Source organism: Nycticebus coucang, chromosome 22 (genome assembly GCF_027406575.1).
Source record: "Nycticebus coucang isolate mNycCou1 chromosome 22, mNycCou1.pri, whole genome shotgun sequence".
Lineage (NCBI taxonomy): Eukaryota > Metazoa > Chordata > Mammalia > Primates > Lorisidae > Nycticebus > Nycticebus coucang.
Genome location: NC_069801.1, coordinates 27215441 through 27232837, shown reverse-complemented (window position 1 = coordinate 27232837; position 17397 = coordinate 27215441). Strand labels below are relative to the sequence as shown.

The window sequence follows — 17397 nt, the reverse complement described above, 5'->3', positions numbered from 1 at the left end:
TGTCCTATAGCACTGCTCATGTTCCAAAATGGTGCCCCTGGAGCTTTACAGTGTGGCAACCCTAGCGAGAAATAAGAATACAGGGACAGAGGGATGGAGCCCAGGCCAGGGGCTCAGGCATATTAATCACATTCTCCTCTGCAGCAAATCCATTGGCTCATATACTTACAGCCCCCCTCCCCTGCTCCCATGATCTTCCCTCTAAAACTGGAGCAACTTTTCTTTGCCTTTAATCTATGTGGCTTGTTTTGCTGGCCAAGAGATTTGTTCCCTCTTGTCTTTAAGGTATGTATTTGCCTTTGGGTTACAATTCCCACGTATTTGCATTATTCTCCCAGCTGGACTTCCACAAAGCCAGAGACAGGATAGCCGTGGGTGGGGGTATCTGTGTCCAGCCTGGAGCCCCTCCCACTTCAGTGCTGGGATAAGGCTAGGGGTCAACAGATAGGTCTTCAGCAGATTCAAGGACACCCCCAGCAGGCCCAGTGGGCAGTATGGTTCTCACCCTGGGAGACAGTGTTGAGGGGTGGCTAAGAGCTTTCTCCCTAGACTCAAACTGCATAGGTTTGAAGTTGGTACTACCAGTTACTGGCCATGTCACCTGGCCATATCACTCACCCTCTGTGGCCCTCATTATCTTCTTCTTTAAATGGAGTTAATAACAGTACCTACTCCCTAGTGTTATAGAGACAGCTAAATTGAGTAATTGGGGAAAACACCTAGAATGGTGCCTATATTCAGCAAACCCTTGATAATGTATAATAAGCATTGCTATTAAGTTTATCTTGCATTGCCAAAAAGCTTTCTCATGTCCTTCTTTCTCCTCGGCTCAAATTATTTCTTTACTTGAAACATACAGGGATGAAATTGAATGCGTCTTAGGCCTAGGCTCACTTTGCTGAATTTCATGAGAGGCTTTTTCAGTAGCAGGTTGGAAAAGAAACACCTCACTTTAAAAGGGGCAAAATGGGTAGAGTCAAGGAGAATCAGGAAGAAAGTCACCCCTAGGAATCACCAGTTCCTTGGTTTTGTGTGGTTCTTTTCTTTGACAATCAAGATTTTGTTATTCACCTTGGCTTTGTTACTTAGTATAATTAGTAAGTCAAATATATTCACCTAAGCATTGGTGTTATCATATTAACACAAAACATCAATATGAATGTTAGAAATGGATTTCCAGGAAGCGCCTGTAGCTCAGTGGGTAGGGCCAGCCACCTGCACCGAGGCTGGCAGGTTCAAACCCAGCCCAGGCCAGCTAAAGCAACAATGACAACTACAACAGAAAAATAGCCAAGTGTTGTGGTGGGTGCCTATAGCCCCAGCTACTTGGGAGGCTGAGGCAAGAGAATTGCTGAAGCCCAAGAGTTGGAAGTTACTATGAGCTGCGATGCCACGGCACTCTACCCAAGGTGACAGCTTGAGACTCTGTCACAATAAAAAAAAAAAAATTTATATATATAATTAAAAAAATAAATGGACTTCCATGTTTATCCATGTTCATTGTTAACCTACTTTGCACTGTTGTGTATTAAAAAATGTTTAGAAAGAACCTATAGCGTTTTTACAGTCAAAAAAATGAAATGTTAATTCATTTTTAAAACATATCACCGAGAAACCTACAACCTTAATACAGCTTTTTATTTGGGGGCTTATGTCCAGCCTTTATCTACACATAAACAAACATTTAATAGCTATAATCAGAAGTACACATATAATTTTATGATCTACTGCTTTGCTCAAAAAGATGTTTAACACTCTTTCTACGGGGTCATATTTATCATTTTAATGAGTGCGTTCAAACTGCATCACATTAAAAGCTATCATTTACCTCACATTATTAGGCTGACATACAGTTTGTTCTCATTTTTTTTCCTCTGTAATAAAATTATGTCACTGTACACATCTTTGCCCAGGCGGTTTTTTTTTTGCAGTTTTTGGCCAGGGCCAGGTTTAAATCCGCCACCTCCAGTATATGGGGCCAGCACCCTACTCCTTGAGCCACAGGCGCCGCCCCCTTGCTTCTTTTTTTTTCTTGAGACAGAGTCCCACTATATCGCCCGTGGTAGAGTGCCATGACTTCATAGCTCACAGCAACCTCAAACTCTTGGACTTTATCAATTCTCTTGCCTCAGCCTCCTGAGTAACTGGGACTACAGACACCCACCACAACGCCCGGCTGTATTTTGGTTGTAGTTGTCACTGTTGTTTGGCAGGCCCAGGCTGGAGTCGAACCTGCCAGCTCCAGTGTATGTGGCTGGCGCCCTAGCCACTGAGCTATAGGGGCAGAGCCAGGCAGCACTTTTTCTTTTGAATTAATTCTTAAAGATTACTGAGTAAAAGTATTTTAATAGTTCTGTGGCTCTTGATAAGAACTCATATACTCCCCATCAGAAAGAATTATTATATCCACTTTACTCCACAACTGGCAATAAAGGCATGTGTAAGTTTCCACAAAGTCTCACTATTTGAGTTTTATAGTTTTTCTTTATTTCTTCCTAGCAAAATGGACTGTGTTATCATATCGATTCTATTTTTTCTCATATGAATCCTCTCAGCATCATCTTGATGGTGTTCTTAGATAATTATAAGTGCTCTAGCTTAATACTAATATTTTTCTATTTTTCCCTTATCATAGTTGCTCCAATTTTTTTTCATTCTATTATTTTCCTTTTTAACTTTGATTTAATATTTGTTTTTCCATGTACAGCACTTTTCTTGCCTCATCCTGTTGCAGAGTCTGTTAGGAATTGTTATAAAAAGGGCTTAAAATAAGGAATTTTCAGAAGGTTGGATTCTTAGGGTGAAGGAAGGAGGGCACAGTCACAGGACTGGACGGGGGGATCCCAGTGAGATGCTGCCACCTCCCTCCCCCCGTTTCCCTAGAAGCTTCAGTCACTAAAGGGTGGTGTTCCCAGACCTCCCCAGTGTAGTGGGGTTAGCGTGGAGTTGTCAGAATGCCCTTGGCACACCTGTCATTTCCCCATTGAAGCATTTTAAGGAGAGAAATGAACCTGGACTGTCTCCACCCTGATTGCCCCTGGAGATCTACCACCACTGTGTCATTAAGCGGTGTCCTTTCCTCCTGATGCCAACCAAGCTAAGGGAGGTTGGGAGCTGTGACTGTGCTCAGGCATGAACATGGGTTTCCCCACGTCCCCGCCCCAGGGGCCCAGAGCATGCAGACACTGCCTCAGTGAGCATGCCAGCCAGAGGAAAGGGGCCAAGAGCAGACGGGCTCCACCACGTTCGCCCTTTACCAAGGGGCCCCAGTACTAAGGCCAGCATGGAGCCCAGCATGGCCCCCGCCTACAACCCAGCCAAGCCCTTGTGCTGCCCTTTCTTCCTATTGCTCGTTAGACTAAGAAGATGTTCCCCCGCCAGCCCTCAGTGTCCCCACAAAATGTTGGGGACACTCATTGACCTCCCCTGCTCTTCTCTTGCAGTTTCCTGCTTCTTCAACTTCACCAGCCCATCCGGGGTCGTCCTGTCTCCCAATTACCCAGAGGACTACGGCAATCACCTCCATTGCATCTGGCTCATCCTGGCCAGGCCTGAGAGCCGCGTCCACCTGGCCTTCAACGACATTGATGTGGAGCCTCAGTTTGATTTCCTGGTCATCAAGGATGGGGCCACTGCCGAGGCCCCAGTCCTGGGCACCTTCTCGGGAAACCAGCTCCCCTCCTCCATTACAAGCAGCGGCCATGTGGCCCGTCTCGAGTTCCAGACTGACCACTCCACGGGGAAGAGGGGCTTCAACATCACTTTCACCAGTGAGTCCTCCCTCTCTCACCAGCTGGCCGTCCCTCTGAGTGTCTGCCTCCCAGGATGGCCCAGGGTACTCCCTGGGAGGATGGTTGATGTGGGTCTCCAGGGTGTCGCTGGGCTGCAGAGCCCAGCCCAGAGCTCCCAGCATGACCACGAAAAGGCTGGCTGCCAAGCAGGTCACTTTTTCTTGGCGATCACTCTCTTTACAGCATTGATGTCCCGTGGGTGTGATACGTGTATGTAACGTAAAAGGAGGCAGGGGCTTCATTTCTCCTGCCTACTCTCCCCCTCCCAGAAGGCCCTGCCAGAACCAGAGAGGGCCCAGGGGCAAGAAAGCCTCTGCCATGCTCTCTCTCTGCTCTGGTCCCTATCTGAACCACGTCCCCAATCAGAAGTCAAGTCAGAAACAAAGATCGAAGCAGCTTTTCTGTTTGGCTCAGAGGCATAGTTAAGCCACCTCCCTGAGCCTTCCCTCACCGCCCACCCCGGGCCACCATTTGAAAGCTGCCACCTCCAGTCTCCATCCTGGGTCCCTTCCCTAGAAGCAGCCTGAAGCTCAGCAGTGATTCCTTTCATTTCTGTATGTGGTTACCGTAGGGGTAGGGTGGGGACAGAAGCTTGGAGGCTGCAAGTAGCAAGCCACCAAAGACAGCAAGAAGTGGTTATCCGGTCAGCAGAAGCTGTAAATCCAGTGAACTTGACACAGAACTAGTAGAGTCAGGTCTGCCTGATCAGCTAGCCAGACGCTTTCCCAGAGGCTACCCATGAAGGGCAAGTCCTCGATGCAAGCTGTGTCCCATACCACAGACACGGGTGGAGAGTTCATCTCTCTAGTACTCTGTGACAGCCTAAGCTCCTCCAGCCCCACACCCAGCCTTGGCAGAGAGGGCTTGTCCCACCTGACCCATAAAGTACCTCATGGTGGGCCCTCTGAGACCCCAGATTCCAAAGGCCCACCCAGGCTAAAACCCACTCCCCTCACCACCCTTCTTCGGGATACTCAAAAAGAAGCAGAGCTGAAGCCCAGTTCTAGCTTTCCCAGTCTTTTGGGTTCAGCACCGACAGGACCAGTGTTTAGCTGCTCTGCCCCCCTACCTGTTTTCCCCAGAGAATGTGCACTCTGGAAAGGAGTATTACTCATCCATCTATCCCTCGGCCCAGCACAGGGCCAGGGGGTGGAAGGACCGGCAAATCTTTATTAAATGGAAAGATCCAGGAATGACTAGATGCTCTTTGCTAGCCTAGCAGGAATGGGAAGAAGAGGGCTGAGAGGTGTCCCTGGGAAGGCCCCTTATCCAAGATGGTGAGAGCTGAGAGGGAAATACATCCTACTAAGACTTCACTTCCCAGGAAAGGACCAAATCCTTCTCCTGGGAAGGAGAAGGGAGAAGGTGGCCCGGATGGTGAGTGTCACTCTGAGAGCATTTGACCAGCATTGCTGGGGATTGAGCTCTTAGCTAGCATTTCTCTCCAGGGTTTCTTCACCCTTGTAGAAATGACACATATCCGATGTGTAAATACTAAAGAAATGGGTCAGGTCAAAGAAGAGATGTTAACTCCCACCCCAAATCCCCCAGCCAGAAATGATTCTTGCCAACTTTTGGGAAACCTTATTATAAATATCAGACATTTTTCTGGGCAGTTATATAGACAGACGGTTGTATGTATAGATAGAAATAATTTTTTAAATTATGTCTGGGCTCCACTCTAGACTTTCTGAGTCAGAATTTTTAAGGGGATGAGGCCCCAGAATGTCCATTTTCACAGGCTTCTGGGGCGACTTTTCTATAGCCAGTGAGCGGTGGTCCTTGGACAAGCACTGGGGACTGGTACAGTCTCCCCCACAGGGCATTAATCTCCTCCCACACCCCAGATAATGGGCATTGAGGCTGAGCTTGAATTTGCCCAATGCCAGGGAGCTCCCCTGCACAGACATCCCTCTCCATAGCTAGGGAGCACTGAGTGAGTTCTCCTTTGTTGACTTAAATCTCTGTCCATGGAACGAGGATCAGTGGTCCCATCTGCAGCCCCAGAGCTCCCGGGAATAAACCCAATCTTTCCTCTGCATGGAGAATAATGGACAATAATGATAGTAGGTGTCATTTACCGGGCAGCTCTAACCTGGCAACAAAAACTCTATAATGCAAGATCTGTCCCTTTTCACATGTGAAGGTTTGAAAAGGTGCGTAAGTAGAAGTGGGCAGGATTTACATCCTTTTTCTCTCAGATGTTAGAAATAGCTCCATATGCTTGCTTGTGCGTTTGTGTATCAGCATTTGTGTGTGTGTGGATCTGTGCACGCACACGTGTGTGTGTGTGTGTGAGAGAGAGAGAGAGAGACTGATAGGATTGCGAACAGAAAACGCCTAGACTTCTGGGTATCACGCACCACTTTTCTTCCCACTTCATATTTCTAAACATCTGGGCAACTTCATGGTCATAATTCCTAGTCAAGGAAGGTTGAGAGACTGAGGTCTGGGCTGACATAGACTTTCAGAGGGGTGGGTGCTGGGGACTGAGCCGAGGCCCTGCATGGCATCACGATAGCTGTCACCATGTCAGAGGCTCCTGCGGTTTCTCCCCAGTGGAAGGATCACTCGGTTTACAGGTCTTACCCAACAGCCTGCAGGAAATGGGTTCTTTACTGCGGCTTATACTCATGACGCCGTGGTTGCCATCCTTTAAGCAGCAGGGATGCAGGGGCGGCTCCTGTGGCTCAACGGAGTAGGGTGCTGGCCCCATATACTGGAAGTGGCGGATTCAAACCCGGACCTGGCCAAAAAAAATACCAGCAGGACTGCAAACAGGGCCTGGCTTCAGAGACCTCCAGCCTAACGTCCATGGCCCCCAGGATGGGAGACGGCAGGGAATGTGTCTGGTGGAGGCAGAGCAGGAGAGGGTGCCTTTCCCTGCAGCAAAGGGAAGAAGGAAGGGGCCAGACACTTACCGCCTGTCAGTTGCTGCATCAGACACTCTCCGCTGTCATATTCACGCCAACTTTCATCTTGTTTCTATCTCGGAATGGCCCTGCAAGTGAAGTGTGATCTCCTTATCATTGGCTGGGAAACTGAGGCTCAGCAAGATGACACAAGTGGCCCAGGGCCATGTAACGAGTAAGAGGCAAAGCACAGTTAAATCTGTGGAGGTCTCACTCCTGCCTCTCCCACCCGACATCAGGGCGGCAATGGAGGCGGTGCCTCCAGTCGGGTTAATTCCAGGCCACCCTCCTACAGGACGCTGAGTGTCTGGTCATGTCACAGGACTTAGAGTCCAGGTCACCTGAAGCATAAATGATCTCATAACTGTCTAAAGTTAAGAAAACATGGATTGGATTTGACACTGGGGAGAAAGATCAGTTGCTTAGCCACTTGGAGCCTCAGTTTCCTCATTTGTAAACTGGGGTAACAACATCTACTTCGTACTTGTTATGTGAAGTCAGTGAGCTCCCAGAAGGGACACTCAGCACCTGTCTGACCTGCAAATGCCGTTAGCGCAGTTGGAGGGGGTGCTTGGGAAGGCAGGCGATCAAGTTTAACAAGTACCTGCCGTGTGCCAGGCCCTGGGCTATCTCTCCCTCCAGCAGGGTAGCTCTTGGGGGTGGGGGATTCTGACCATCCTAATGGAGGTTATTTTTTCTGAGGGCGTCCTTCTGCACACCAGCTCTGTCTGACCACTGTCCTTGTCACCCATCTGCACAGCCTTCCGACATAACGAGTGCCCAGATCCTGGTGTTCCTGTAAACGGCAAACGGTTCGGTGACAGCCTGCAGCTAGGCAGCTCTATCTCCTTCCTGTGTGACGAAGGCTTCCTGGGGACACAGGGCTCAGAGACCATCACTTGCGTCCTGAAGGAGGGCAGCGTGGTCTGGAACAGCGCCGTGCTGCGGTGTGAAGGTGCGTGGCTGTGGGCCAGCGGGGGCATGTGCCCAACAGCGGTGGTCCCTTTTCTCATCCCCCAGGACCTAGGGCCACCCTCCTGCCCTCACGCTAAAATATCATGGGCTCTGTGGGACCACTTTGCATAGGAATTTGAATTGTACTCAGAGATTAAAGTGGAGAAACGCCGGCTCTGAACTGTCAGGCATCAAAAACATTTCTCCTTTCAACCAAGAACTCTCTTGGCGCGATAGCCGCTAGCAGCCCTGTCCACAGCTCCTGCCCAGGGGCGCCCCAGCAGCCTGGAGCAGTGTTGGCAGCTCTGTGAGTTTTAGTGTCTTTCAAGCTGCTGCCGTGCTTGCCTTCTGTCCACATCTAATTTTCCCCCATTCCCCAGGATGTCGCCCCATCTCAGCCTCTGCGCCCCTGTTAAATGCTGCCTTGATGCCTTTGTGGTCAGTCACTAGAACATGTAGGGCAGAGCGGCCAGAAGAAACACGGCTTGAAGCAAACACATGCTTATTATGTGTCTCCTCAATCCTACCTTGCCACACAAAATAGGTTTTTACTCAATCTTAACACACCAGCCATCTGTCCCACCAAACTATGAACAGTTAGAAAACAGATTAAGCTTCCTGAAGGCAGGAAGGAATAAGGTCAAATCTGTGTACCGGGCTGAGCATGCACAGTGGCTCACGCCTGTAATCCTAGCACTCTGGGAGGCCAAGACTGGTGGATGGCTGGAGCTCAGGAGTTTGAGACGAGCCTCTACTAAAAAAGAGTTTGAGACCCCATCTCTATTAGAAAAAAAAATTAGCCAGGCATTGTGGTGGGTGCCTGTAGTCCCAACTACTCAGGAGGCTGAGGCAGGAGGATCACTTGAACCCTCCTGTTTGAGGAGTTTGAGGTTGCTGTGAGTCGACTGGTGGCCACTGCACCCTAGCCTGGGAAACAGAGTGAGGCTCTGTCTCAAAACAAATGTAATGTACCAAACACAGTACCTGGCACAAAATAGGTGATCAATAAATATTTGTGAAGGTGGATGAGTAGTGAGTGTTCCCAAAGTCTGTCTGAGGGCAGTGATGGGTCTAAGAGGCAGGGTGTGTGGTCCTCTCTTTAGGGGAGCAGGGTGTGTGGTCCCCTCTTTGGGGGAGCATGGTGTGTGGTCTCCTCTTTGGGGAGCAGGGTCTGTGGTCCCCTCTTTAGGGGAGCAGGGTGTGTGGTCCCCTCTTTGGGGGAGCAGGGTGTATGGTCCCCTCTTTAGGGGAGCAGGGTGTGTGGTTCCCTCTTTGGGGGAGCATGGTGTGTGGTCTCCTCTTTGGGGAGCAGGGTCTGTGGTCCCCTCTTTAGGGGAGCAGGGTGTGTGGTCCCCTCTTTAGGGGAGCATGGTGTGTGGTCCACTCTTTGGGGGAGCATGGTGTTTGGTCCCCTCTTTAGGGGAGCAGGGTGTGTGTTCCCCTCTTTGGGGGAGCAGGGTGTGTGTTCCCCCCTTTGGGGGAGCATGGTGTGTGGTCCACTCTTTGGGGGAGCAGGGTGTGTGGTCTCCTCTTTGGGGAGCAGGGTCTGTGGTCCCCTCTTTAGGGGAGCAGGGTGTGTGGTCCCCTCTTTGGGGGAGCCCGGGTCATGTGGTAGGCAGGGAATAGAAACCTAAGAGGCCTCTCAACTTATCCGTCCCCAAAGCCAGATCTGAGCACCCGGCCACGAGTGGGATGGGCAGAGACTGAAGCGGGGAAAGCATTGCCCAGAGCGGACAGGCAGGTGGCTGGGAGGGGAGAGACCGCTGAGAGCACACGGCACAGGGCAAGGGGTCCAGGTCAGCTTCCAGGTCAGAGAGGCCTGGGCTGGAGTCCTGGCAAGTCGGATTTTGCCCTCTGAGCCTTTGGTTTTTATTAGCTGAAAAACAAAAGGAGGGGTAGTAATAAAACATACACAGAAAGGACAGTCCCTGGCATGCAGTAAGTCCCCATGAACGTTCCTGTGCCCTCACTGTTGTGTGAGGTTAAGAAATCCCCCTCGGCTTCATATCCCTGCACCTCGAATGTTGTTTGACTCACCTGGGCTGGGGGCTTCCTCATGGGAAGTGTCAGGGGAAGGCCCAGAGCCCTGACCCTTGGCTAGACTGCCTGCTGTCTCCACCCAGCCACTTACCAGCCAGGTCACCCTGGGTGAGAGACTTGATCTTTCTGTGTCTGGGTCGCCCCATCTGTAAAGTGCAGATTGATAATGGGAACCTCCTGCGGGCTTATCGTGGGCATGTGCACTTCCTGGAGCAGTAGTGCCTGGCTGAGAGCACTCATTAAGTGTTGGCTGTTCGCATGAACTTGATTTTAACCGTATCCTTTTTTTTTTTTTTAAATCATAGCTGTGTACTATAATGCAATCATGAGGTACAATGTGTTTGTTCCATATACAGTCGGAAATATTTTCACCGAACTGGTTAACTGTTTCTTTATTGGGCCAATCAGATCAGTGTTCTGTTTGCTCCACTTTCTGGTATCAAGTGATGCATTTTCAGCCTTCCAGGTACCTACCCCAATTGAGATGTAAATAGACTTTACTCTCTGACTTTTAAGATCCCCACAATGTGGTCCACACAACCGCATCCGCCACTCTTCCCCAGTGCAGTCAGCACTTTGGACGGAGGATAAGCTTTGGAGTTAGAGAAGCAACATGAAACTCACAGCTCCAGCCCTTCCCAGCTGTGGAACTGATGGGCTTAGGTTAGGTAACTCCCAGACCTCAGCTCCTGCATTGGCAGGAGGGGAATAATCTTTCATATCTGATGCAGCCATTTGCCAGAGAAACAGATGACCAACCAAAGGAATAGCCCGTACAGAACCCGGTCTGAGGGTTGTCGGTCAGTGGTCATTCAGCTTCTGGAGGCCTCCATCGCCTTGCCTTTGTAGGCATCCATCACCTCCCATTTCTTGGGTTTTCTTTGTGTTGGTTCATCCCTCTGACATCTTCCCTGCTTCTCAAGCTCACCTGATCTCTCCCTTTTCCTAATTCCTATTGTTCTTCATAGGCTCACCACCAGACCACTCTATTGGACACTTGGTCTTACCACGATTACATTTTTCTTTACTAGTTCCATGTACCTCGGTCCAATCTCCCCACCAAGATTGTGGGCAGTTCCAGGGCAGAAGCCCAAATCCCCACTGCCCTTGATCCTGCAGGGCCTCAGTGCCGAATGAGTCAACCCCAGTAAAGAAGCCTCAGGACTTGGTAACTGCTGAATCCTTCCCTCCAGTCCCCGCACTCCTGAATCAGGTGCTCCCAGACCAGAGCTCTGTTGATGCAGTGAAACACTCAAGACCACATAGGAGCATGTGAGAGAATTTGACCTTTGTTAATGGATCTTCGAGTGGCTCACTATTTCATAAGCAAAGTCTTAATTTGAAAATTAAAATGGTCTTATTCATTCTGTCCCTGGAGGGGGAATGCTGTATATTTGGGAGTAGTTGGCAACAGAAATAAGAGGCAGCCTTTGGGGGGAGCTCAGAGAGGAGCCTGCTCGGTTTGCTCAGACTGATGGGCATGTGACGCCAGCCGGGTTGTCAGGGGTCTGAGGAGTAGCATATCAGAGAGGCAGAGCAAGGGCTAGATGCCACCCACAGTGGACAAATCCAGCATTAAAACCCTAGAGAGAGCTGGGTCTTTTTTTTTTTTTTTAAGTCCCTGGGAACCTGCCCCTCCTTCTGTCCAAGCTGCAGGAGAGCCTTGCTTTGTAATCAGCATCTTCATCTTTTCTAATTTTTTTCGTTTTGTTTTTGATTAAGTATCTCCACCTTGTGGACAATTAAATGCAGAAGCTAATGGTCTTTTTGAAAATCTTTTAATATATGCTAAGAGCCACTTAGCTTTTGAGAGGCTATAATAGGACAAGGGAGAAGATGGCTTCTCCTAAATTTAGAAAGAAGGATGATCATCCAGCAGATCTAACGCAGGGGGTGACTAACTTTTTCTTAAAGGGCCAGATAGGAAATATTTCTGACTTTGTGGTCCATAAGGTCTTCTGTCATAATGCAAAAGCAGCCTTAGACCATATATAAATGAATGGGGCAGATTTGGTGGGATCTGTGGTCTAGAGTTTCAAAATCAGTTTAAAATCACAAATGTCCTAAGAAAGACTCCTGAGTAGTAAAGGCTGCTACACAAGAGTGCCTGGCTAGCTCCCTGCCACCCGTGTGCGTCTCTTCCTTGTCTCTTTAAACAGTCACAGACACTAGGAACTCTGGGAGGCCAAGGCAGGTGGATTGCTTGATCTCAGGAGTTCAAGACCAGCCTGAGCAAGACAAGCCTGAGCCTGAGACCCCATCTCTAAAAATAGCCAGGTGTTGTGGCCGGCACTTATAATCCCAGCTACTCAGGGGGCTGAGGCAGGAGGATCACTTGAGCCCAGTTTGAGGTTGCTGTGATCTATGATGCCACAGCACTCTACAGAGGGTGACAACGTAAGGATCTGTCTCAAAAAATAAAAATAAATACAGTCACATACAACTGGGGAGGGGGCAGTCAAGGATGGTTTCTTTTCGCATACCTTTGACCTTAAAGGAGAAACCAAATAATCATCCCCCCACACACACTATGGTAAGTGTTTTACAATTATCAACTCAGTTCAGCCTTGCACCAGACCTAGAAAATAGACGTAGTATCACAACTGGGGCACAGAGAGGTGAAGTCACTTGCTTGTACGTGATGGAGCCAGAATTCAAATTCAAGCTCTTAGCTACCCTGTTACTGTATTTTTCTTGAATTATATCACTAGAGAGACTATGACTTTCAACAGTTTTATGAAAGACTTAAAAGGTTTTGCAAAATAGAAGGAAAGCAAGTTTTCTACTTGTCACATCCCCGTAGAAAATTAAAACCAAAGGAAACATATTGCCTATCAAAAAAGACAATGAAGGCAGGACAGTGCATAGAAGCTACAGAAATTGACAGCATAAGACAAAATGACAGTGGTAAGACAAATATATCAGTTATGACAATAAAGGTAATTAAACTCCTATTAAAAGACAAAGCTTCTGAAGCTGAATTTTTAAAAAATTCTGCATACACAAACAGAAAAAGGCAATACATTATCTCCAGCACGTATGTATTTTCATTTTTTAATTTTTAAAGGAATATTTGGTATTTGTAGAAATTTCAAACAATGCACAAGTGCAATGAAGTTCAGAGTAAAAATACTCATTTCGCAATCTCATTCCCCAGAGGGAAATGGTTTAACAGTTTGGTATAATCACATCCATGTATTTTTCTCTATCTGTACACCAAATGGGTTACTTCTCTGATTAGAAAAAAAAGCCAAGTCCTATAATAAAGAAAGAAGATCAATTTTCCTCATCCCATAAAGAAATCTGAATGAATGAGAGCTGGAGCTCATCTGGTCCTCCAAGGAAAATTTTTAGGGTAGTTATTGAGTGTTTCACAATCTTGTTATCATTTTTGTGACAAAGATATAATTGTGCCTTAAGCATACGAATTCTGAAAAATAGTGAGGTGAATTGCCTTGCTCCAAATCACCCGGCTAGTGATAATTGAGCACTTACTATGTGCTAAATACTAGGCCAAGTGCTATTTTATTGACTTGTGAGGTACATGTGCTTATTTGCTACATAGCCATAGTGCATAGCGGTCGAGCCTGGTGTTTTAGCTCTCATGCGATTAGTGTACATAATACCCATTAGGCGATTTCTCTTCCTACACCCCTCTGCTGCTCTTCTGAGGCTCCAACATTTGTTTTTCCATTCTCTGTGTCCATATGTCCTCATTATCCAGCCCACTCATACATGAGAACATGCAGTGTTGGACTTTCTGAGTTATTTCACTTAAGATAGTGGCCTCCAGTTCCATCCCTGTTGCTGCAAGACATTGTCTTTTATGGCTGAGTATTCCATGGTGTGTGTGTGTGTGTGTGTGAATGCACAGCGGGTGCCAAAAAATGTATGCACACTTTAAGAAGGGAAAAAACTGTATTAAAATTGTAATAATAAATATCAATAACATTTGTTATCTTGTATCTCTTATACTTGCAGAAGTCAAATATGACTTAAATATTACAATTTTAATACAAGTGTTTTCTTTCTTAAAATGTGGATACATTTTTGGCACCCTCTCTCTATATTTATACACACATATACCTATGTGTACGTACCACGTTTTTCTTTATCCAATCAACCATCGAGGTCTGGACACTCAGGGTGATTCCATGTCTTTGCTATGGTGCACTAGTGCCCAATAAATGTATGAGGATAGGTATCTTTTTGATAGAATGATTTCTTTTTCTTTGGGTACATGTTCAGTAGTGAAATTTCTGGATCTAATGGTAGATCTATTTTTAGTCCTTTCAGGCATCTCCTTACTGTTTTCCATAGAGGTTGTACTAATTTATATTCCCACCAACAGTGCGTAATTCCCTTTTCTCCACATCCTTGCCAACATCTTTTGTTGTTTTTTTACTTTTTTCTTTCTACCTAGAGTAAGATGGTATTGCACTGTGCTTTTAATTTGATTTCCCTGATGATTAGTGATGTTGACCATTTTTTCATATTTGTTGGCCTTTTGTATATCTTCTTTTGAAAAATGTTCATGTCCTTTGCCTACTTTTTAATGTGGTTATTTGGAATTTTTTTCTTGTTCAGTTTGAGTTCTTTGTAGGTGCTGTATATTAGTCCTTTGTCAGGTGCATAGTTTGTAAATATTTTGTCCCTTTATGTAGGTTGTCTGTTTATCGATTTTTTTCTTTTGCTGTGGTGAAGCTTTTTAGTTAAAGCTTCCACTAAGTGCTTTACAGACTTTGTCCTATCGAATCCTCATGACAACCTTATGAAGTAGGTACTATTATCCTCATTTCACAGATGAGGATACTGAAGCTCAGAGGGGTTAAGTAACTTGCTCAAGACCGCAGCTAAGGGATTGGCAGAGTCAAGATTCAAATCCAGGTATTCTGATTTCATAGTTGTTACTTTCAACCACCAAATGAGGTCTGTCTGAAACCAAAGTTTATTCTTCTTTCATTCTACCACAAGTAGGGGAAGATAGGTGGGTGGAACAGTGGGCAGTAGAGAGAGAGGGCTGGAATGAGTAAGAGCTGCCCCTGTTGCAGGGCTGAGGACCTCTAGAGTCACTCTGTCAGAAGAGAGGACATTCACTACTGCTCATCATTCATGCTGGACAGCTAGTCAACTAAACCCCTTAACGGCAGCCTACATGTCATTGTAGAAGCAGCGGTCGCGGGGGCCTTCCCACACCCACCACAGTTGTTAGAAACACAGGCTCTGGGGCCATTCCACACAGGTATCAATCCTAGCTCTGCCACTTCCTAGAGTGCATTCCTGGCCCATCACCTAAGCTCTTTGCAGCTCATCTATGTTCTCTCTACCATGAAATAAGACCTGCACCCACCTTACAGGTGGTTGTGAAGAGTAACATACAAGCAAAGAAAAAGCGCACAAAAGCACGGGGCCTGGCGTAATGCAAGGTTGGTGAGCATGTGGCCTTTGTGTTGTTCCACCCTGTCACTGTTCCCAATTCCTCTTTTCCTTGCACAGCTTAGGCTTCAGGGGTCAGGAGATGTGGCTTCTCCCTCCCAAGGGATATCAGACCCTCATGAGAAGCTCAGAGTATTAGTCTGGGCTCACATAGCAAAATACCACAGACTGGATGGCTGAGACAATAGGAATGTATTTTCTCATGGTTTTGGAGGCTGGAAGTCCAATATCAAGGTGCTGGCAGGCTTGATTTCTCCTGATTCCATCACCTTGCTCACTCTGGAATTGTTTTGAAGCACATTTCAGGCATAATGCTTCAGCCATAACACATTAGTATATATCTCTGACAGATTAAAAAGAACCTTAAAAAATAACCACTATACTATTATCTTTGAAAATTAAAAATATTTGCCTACTATAATCAGAAACCATGATTGGCTGATACAGTCTGTAAGCTGACCACCAAGGGACTCTAACAAAAACGGGTCAACATGCGGAGGTCAACATAAGGAACTAGGCCTACCGTGCTGATATGTACATGTGGTGCATGTCTGCTCTACAAATGTAGGTCAACTTAAGGAGGTGGTCAATGTAGGGAAGTGGTCAACTATGGAGGATCTACTGTATTTTCTCTTGTATTTTTTTTTTAATCGGAATCCTAGGTAGGTTCATACATTACAATTGGCTAATGTTTCTCAAGTCATTGATCATTCAGTTTTCTTTTCTTTCTTTTTTTTTTTTTTTTGTAGAGACAGAGTCTCACTGTACCGCCCTCAGTAGAGTGCCGTGGGTCACAGCTCACAGCAACCTCCAACTCCTGGGCCTAAGCGATTCTCTTGCCTCAGCCTCCTGAGTAGCTGGGACTACAGGCGCCCGCCACAACGCCCGGCTATTTTTTGGTTGCAGTTTGGCCGGGGCCGGGTTTGAACCCGCCACCCTCGGTATATGGGGCCGGCACCTTACCGACTGAGCCACAGGCGCCGCCCTCTCAAGTCTTTTTTAATCTATAAGTATCTACCCTCCCACCCCTTGTGATTTTTTTTGTTGAGGAAGTTGGGCCATTTATCCCAAGATAAATGAGAATTATTCAGAACGAGGAGTCTCCTGCATTCTAAATTTTGCCAATTGCTTCCTTGGGAGGTTATTTAACATGATTCCTTCTCTCTTACATTTCCTTTAATTGACAGTAAGATCTAGACACTTAATCAGATTCAGGTTTCAGTTTTTAACCAGAATATTTTATAGGCAGGGCTCTGTGTCTGCATCAGAAGCACAACATGTTTGGTTGACTCTCTTTTGGGGTTGTTAGGAGGCATTGATGATCGTAGCCTAGGGACTGCAAAATGGCAATAATCTCTCATTTATTTTTCTTTTATAAGCTGGAATACTGTACTTAAAGAAAACTTGTTTTCATCAACTATTTGGTTCCTCTGACATACAGTACATAAAGGAAAGGACAAGAGAAATAATGATTTTTTTACACCAGTTTTCTTATTAATGAGTTGATTTCTTAACATCTTCCAAAGTTGAACATTTTTTTCTTTTTTTTTTTTTCTTTCAAATTAATATAAAGGTACAAATTTTTAGGTTACATTGTTCTCACTTCCAGGGCAAAGTTCCAATTGTAAAAGAGCCCCTCATCCAGGGGACGTGTTATACACCCTCATAATGTGTACATTGGGTGAGATCCCACCTCCTGCCCTCCGTCCTTCTGCCAATCATCCTCTCCCCTCCACCTCCCTCTGCCCCTGTACTGGACTATGTTTGTATCCTATTGTTCATATGAGCATGTTATTATTTATACATTGGTTTCGTATTAGTATGGAGTACATTGAATATTTATTTGTCCATTCTTGTGATAGTTTACTAAGAATATATTTCAGCTCCAACCAGGTAAATGTAAAAGATATAAAGTCTCCATCCTTTTTAACAGCTGAGTAGTATTTGTTGATCCACGGTTTCATGATGCTTTCATGGATTGATGGGCACTTAGGTTGCTTCCACAACTTGGCAATTATGAATTGAGCCACAATAAACATTCTGGTGCAAATGTCTTTCTGAAAAAATCATTTTGTTCATCTAGGTATAGACACTTAGTAATGACGCTACAGGATCAAATGGAAGTTGAACATTTTTAAACATCATTACAGTCTAATGGATGTAAACATATTTTATGTATTTAACTCCATTTCAATTATTATTCTAATGGATGCTCAAATTGTCCATTGGCTAGTAGGAGCCCCTAGAAGTTTGCCCAGCCTCAT

The 17397-nt window shown here is 46.3% G+C and overlaps 1 protein-coding gene across 1 annotated transcript in view; it reads left to right on the top strand.

The window, feature by feature from the left end:
- CSMD2 (CUB and Sushi multiple domains 2) overlaps positions 1-17397 on the top strand; it is a 580815-nt gene that overhangs the window by 378541 nt on the left and 184877 nt on the right. Inside the window, exons 14-15 of the mRNA XM_053576806.1 lie at positions 3444-3770; positions 7464-7658. Coding sequence (XP_053432781.1) covers positions 3444-3770; positions 7464-7658 — 522 coding nt within the window. The remainder of the gene's footprint in view (positions 1-3443; positions 3771-7463; positions 7659-17397) is intronic.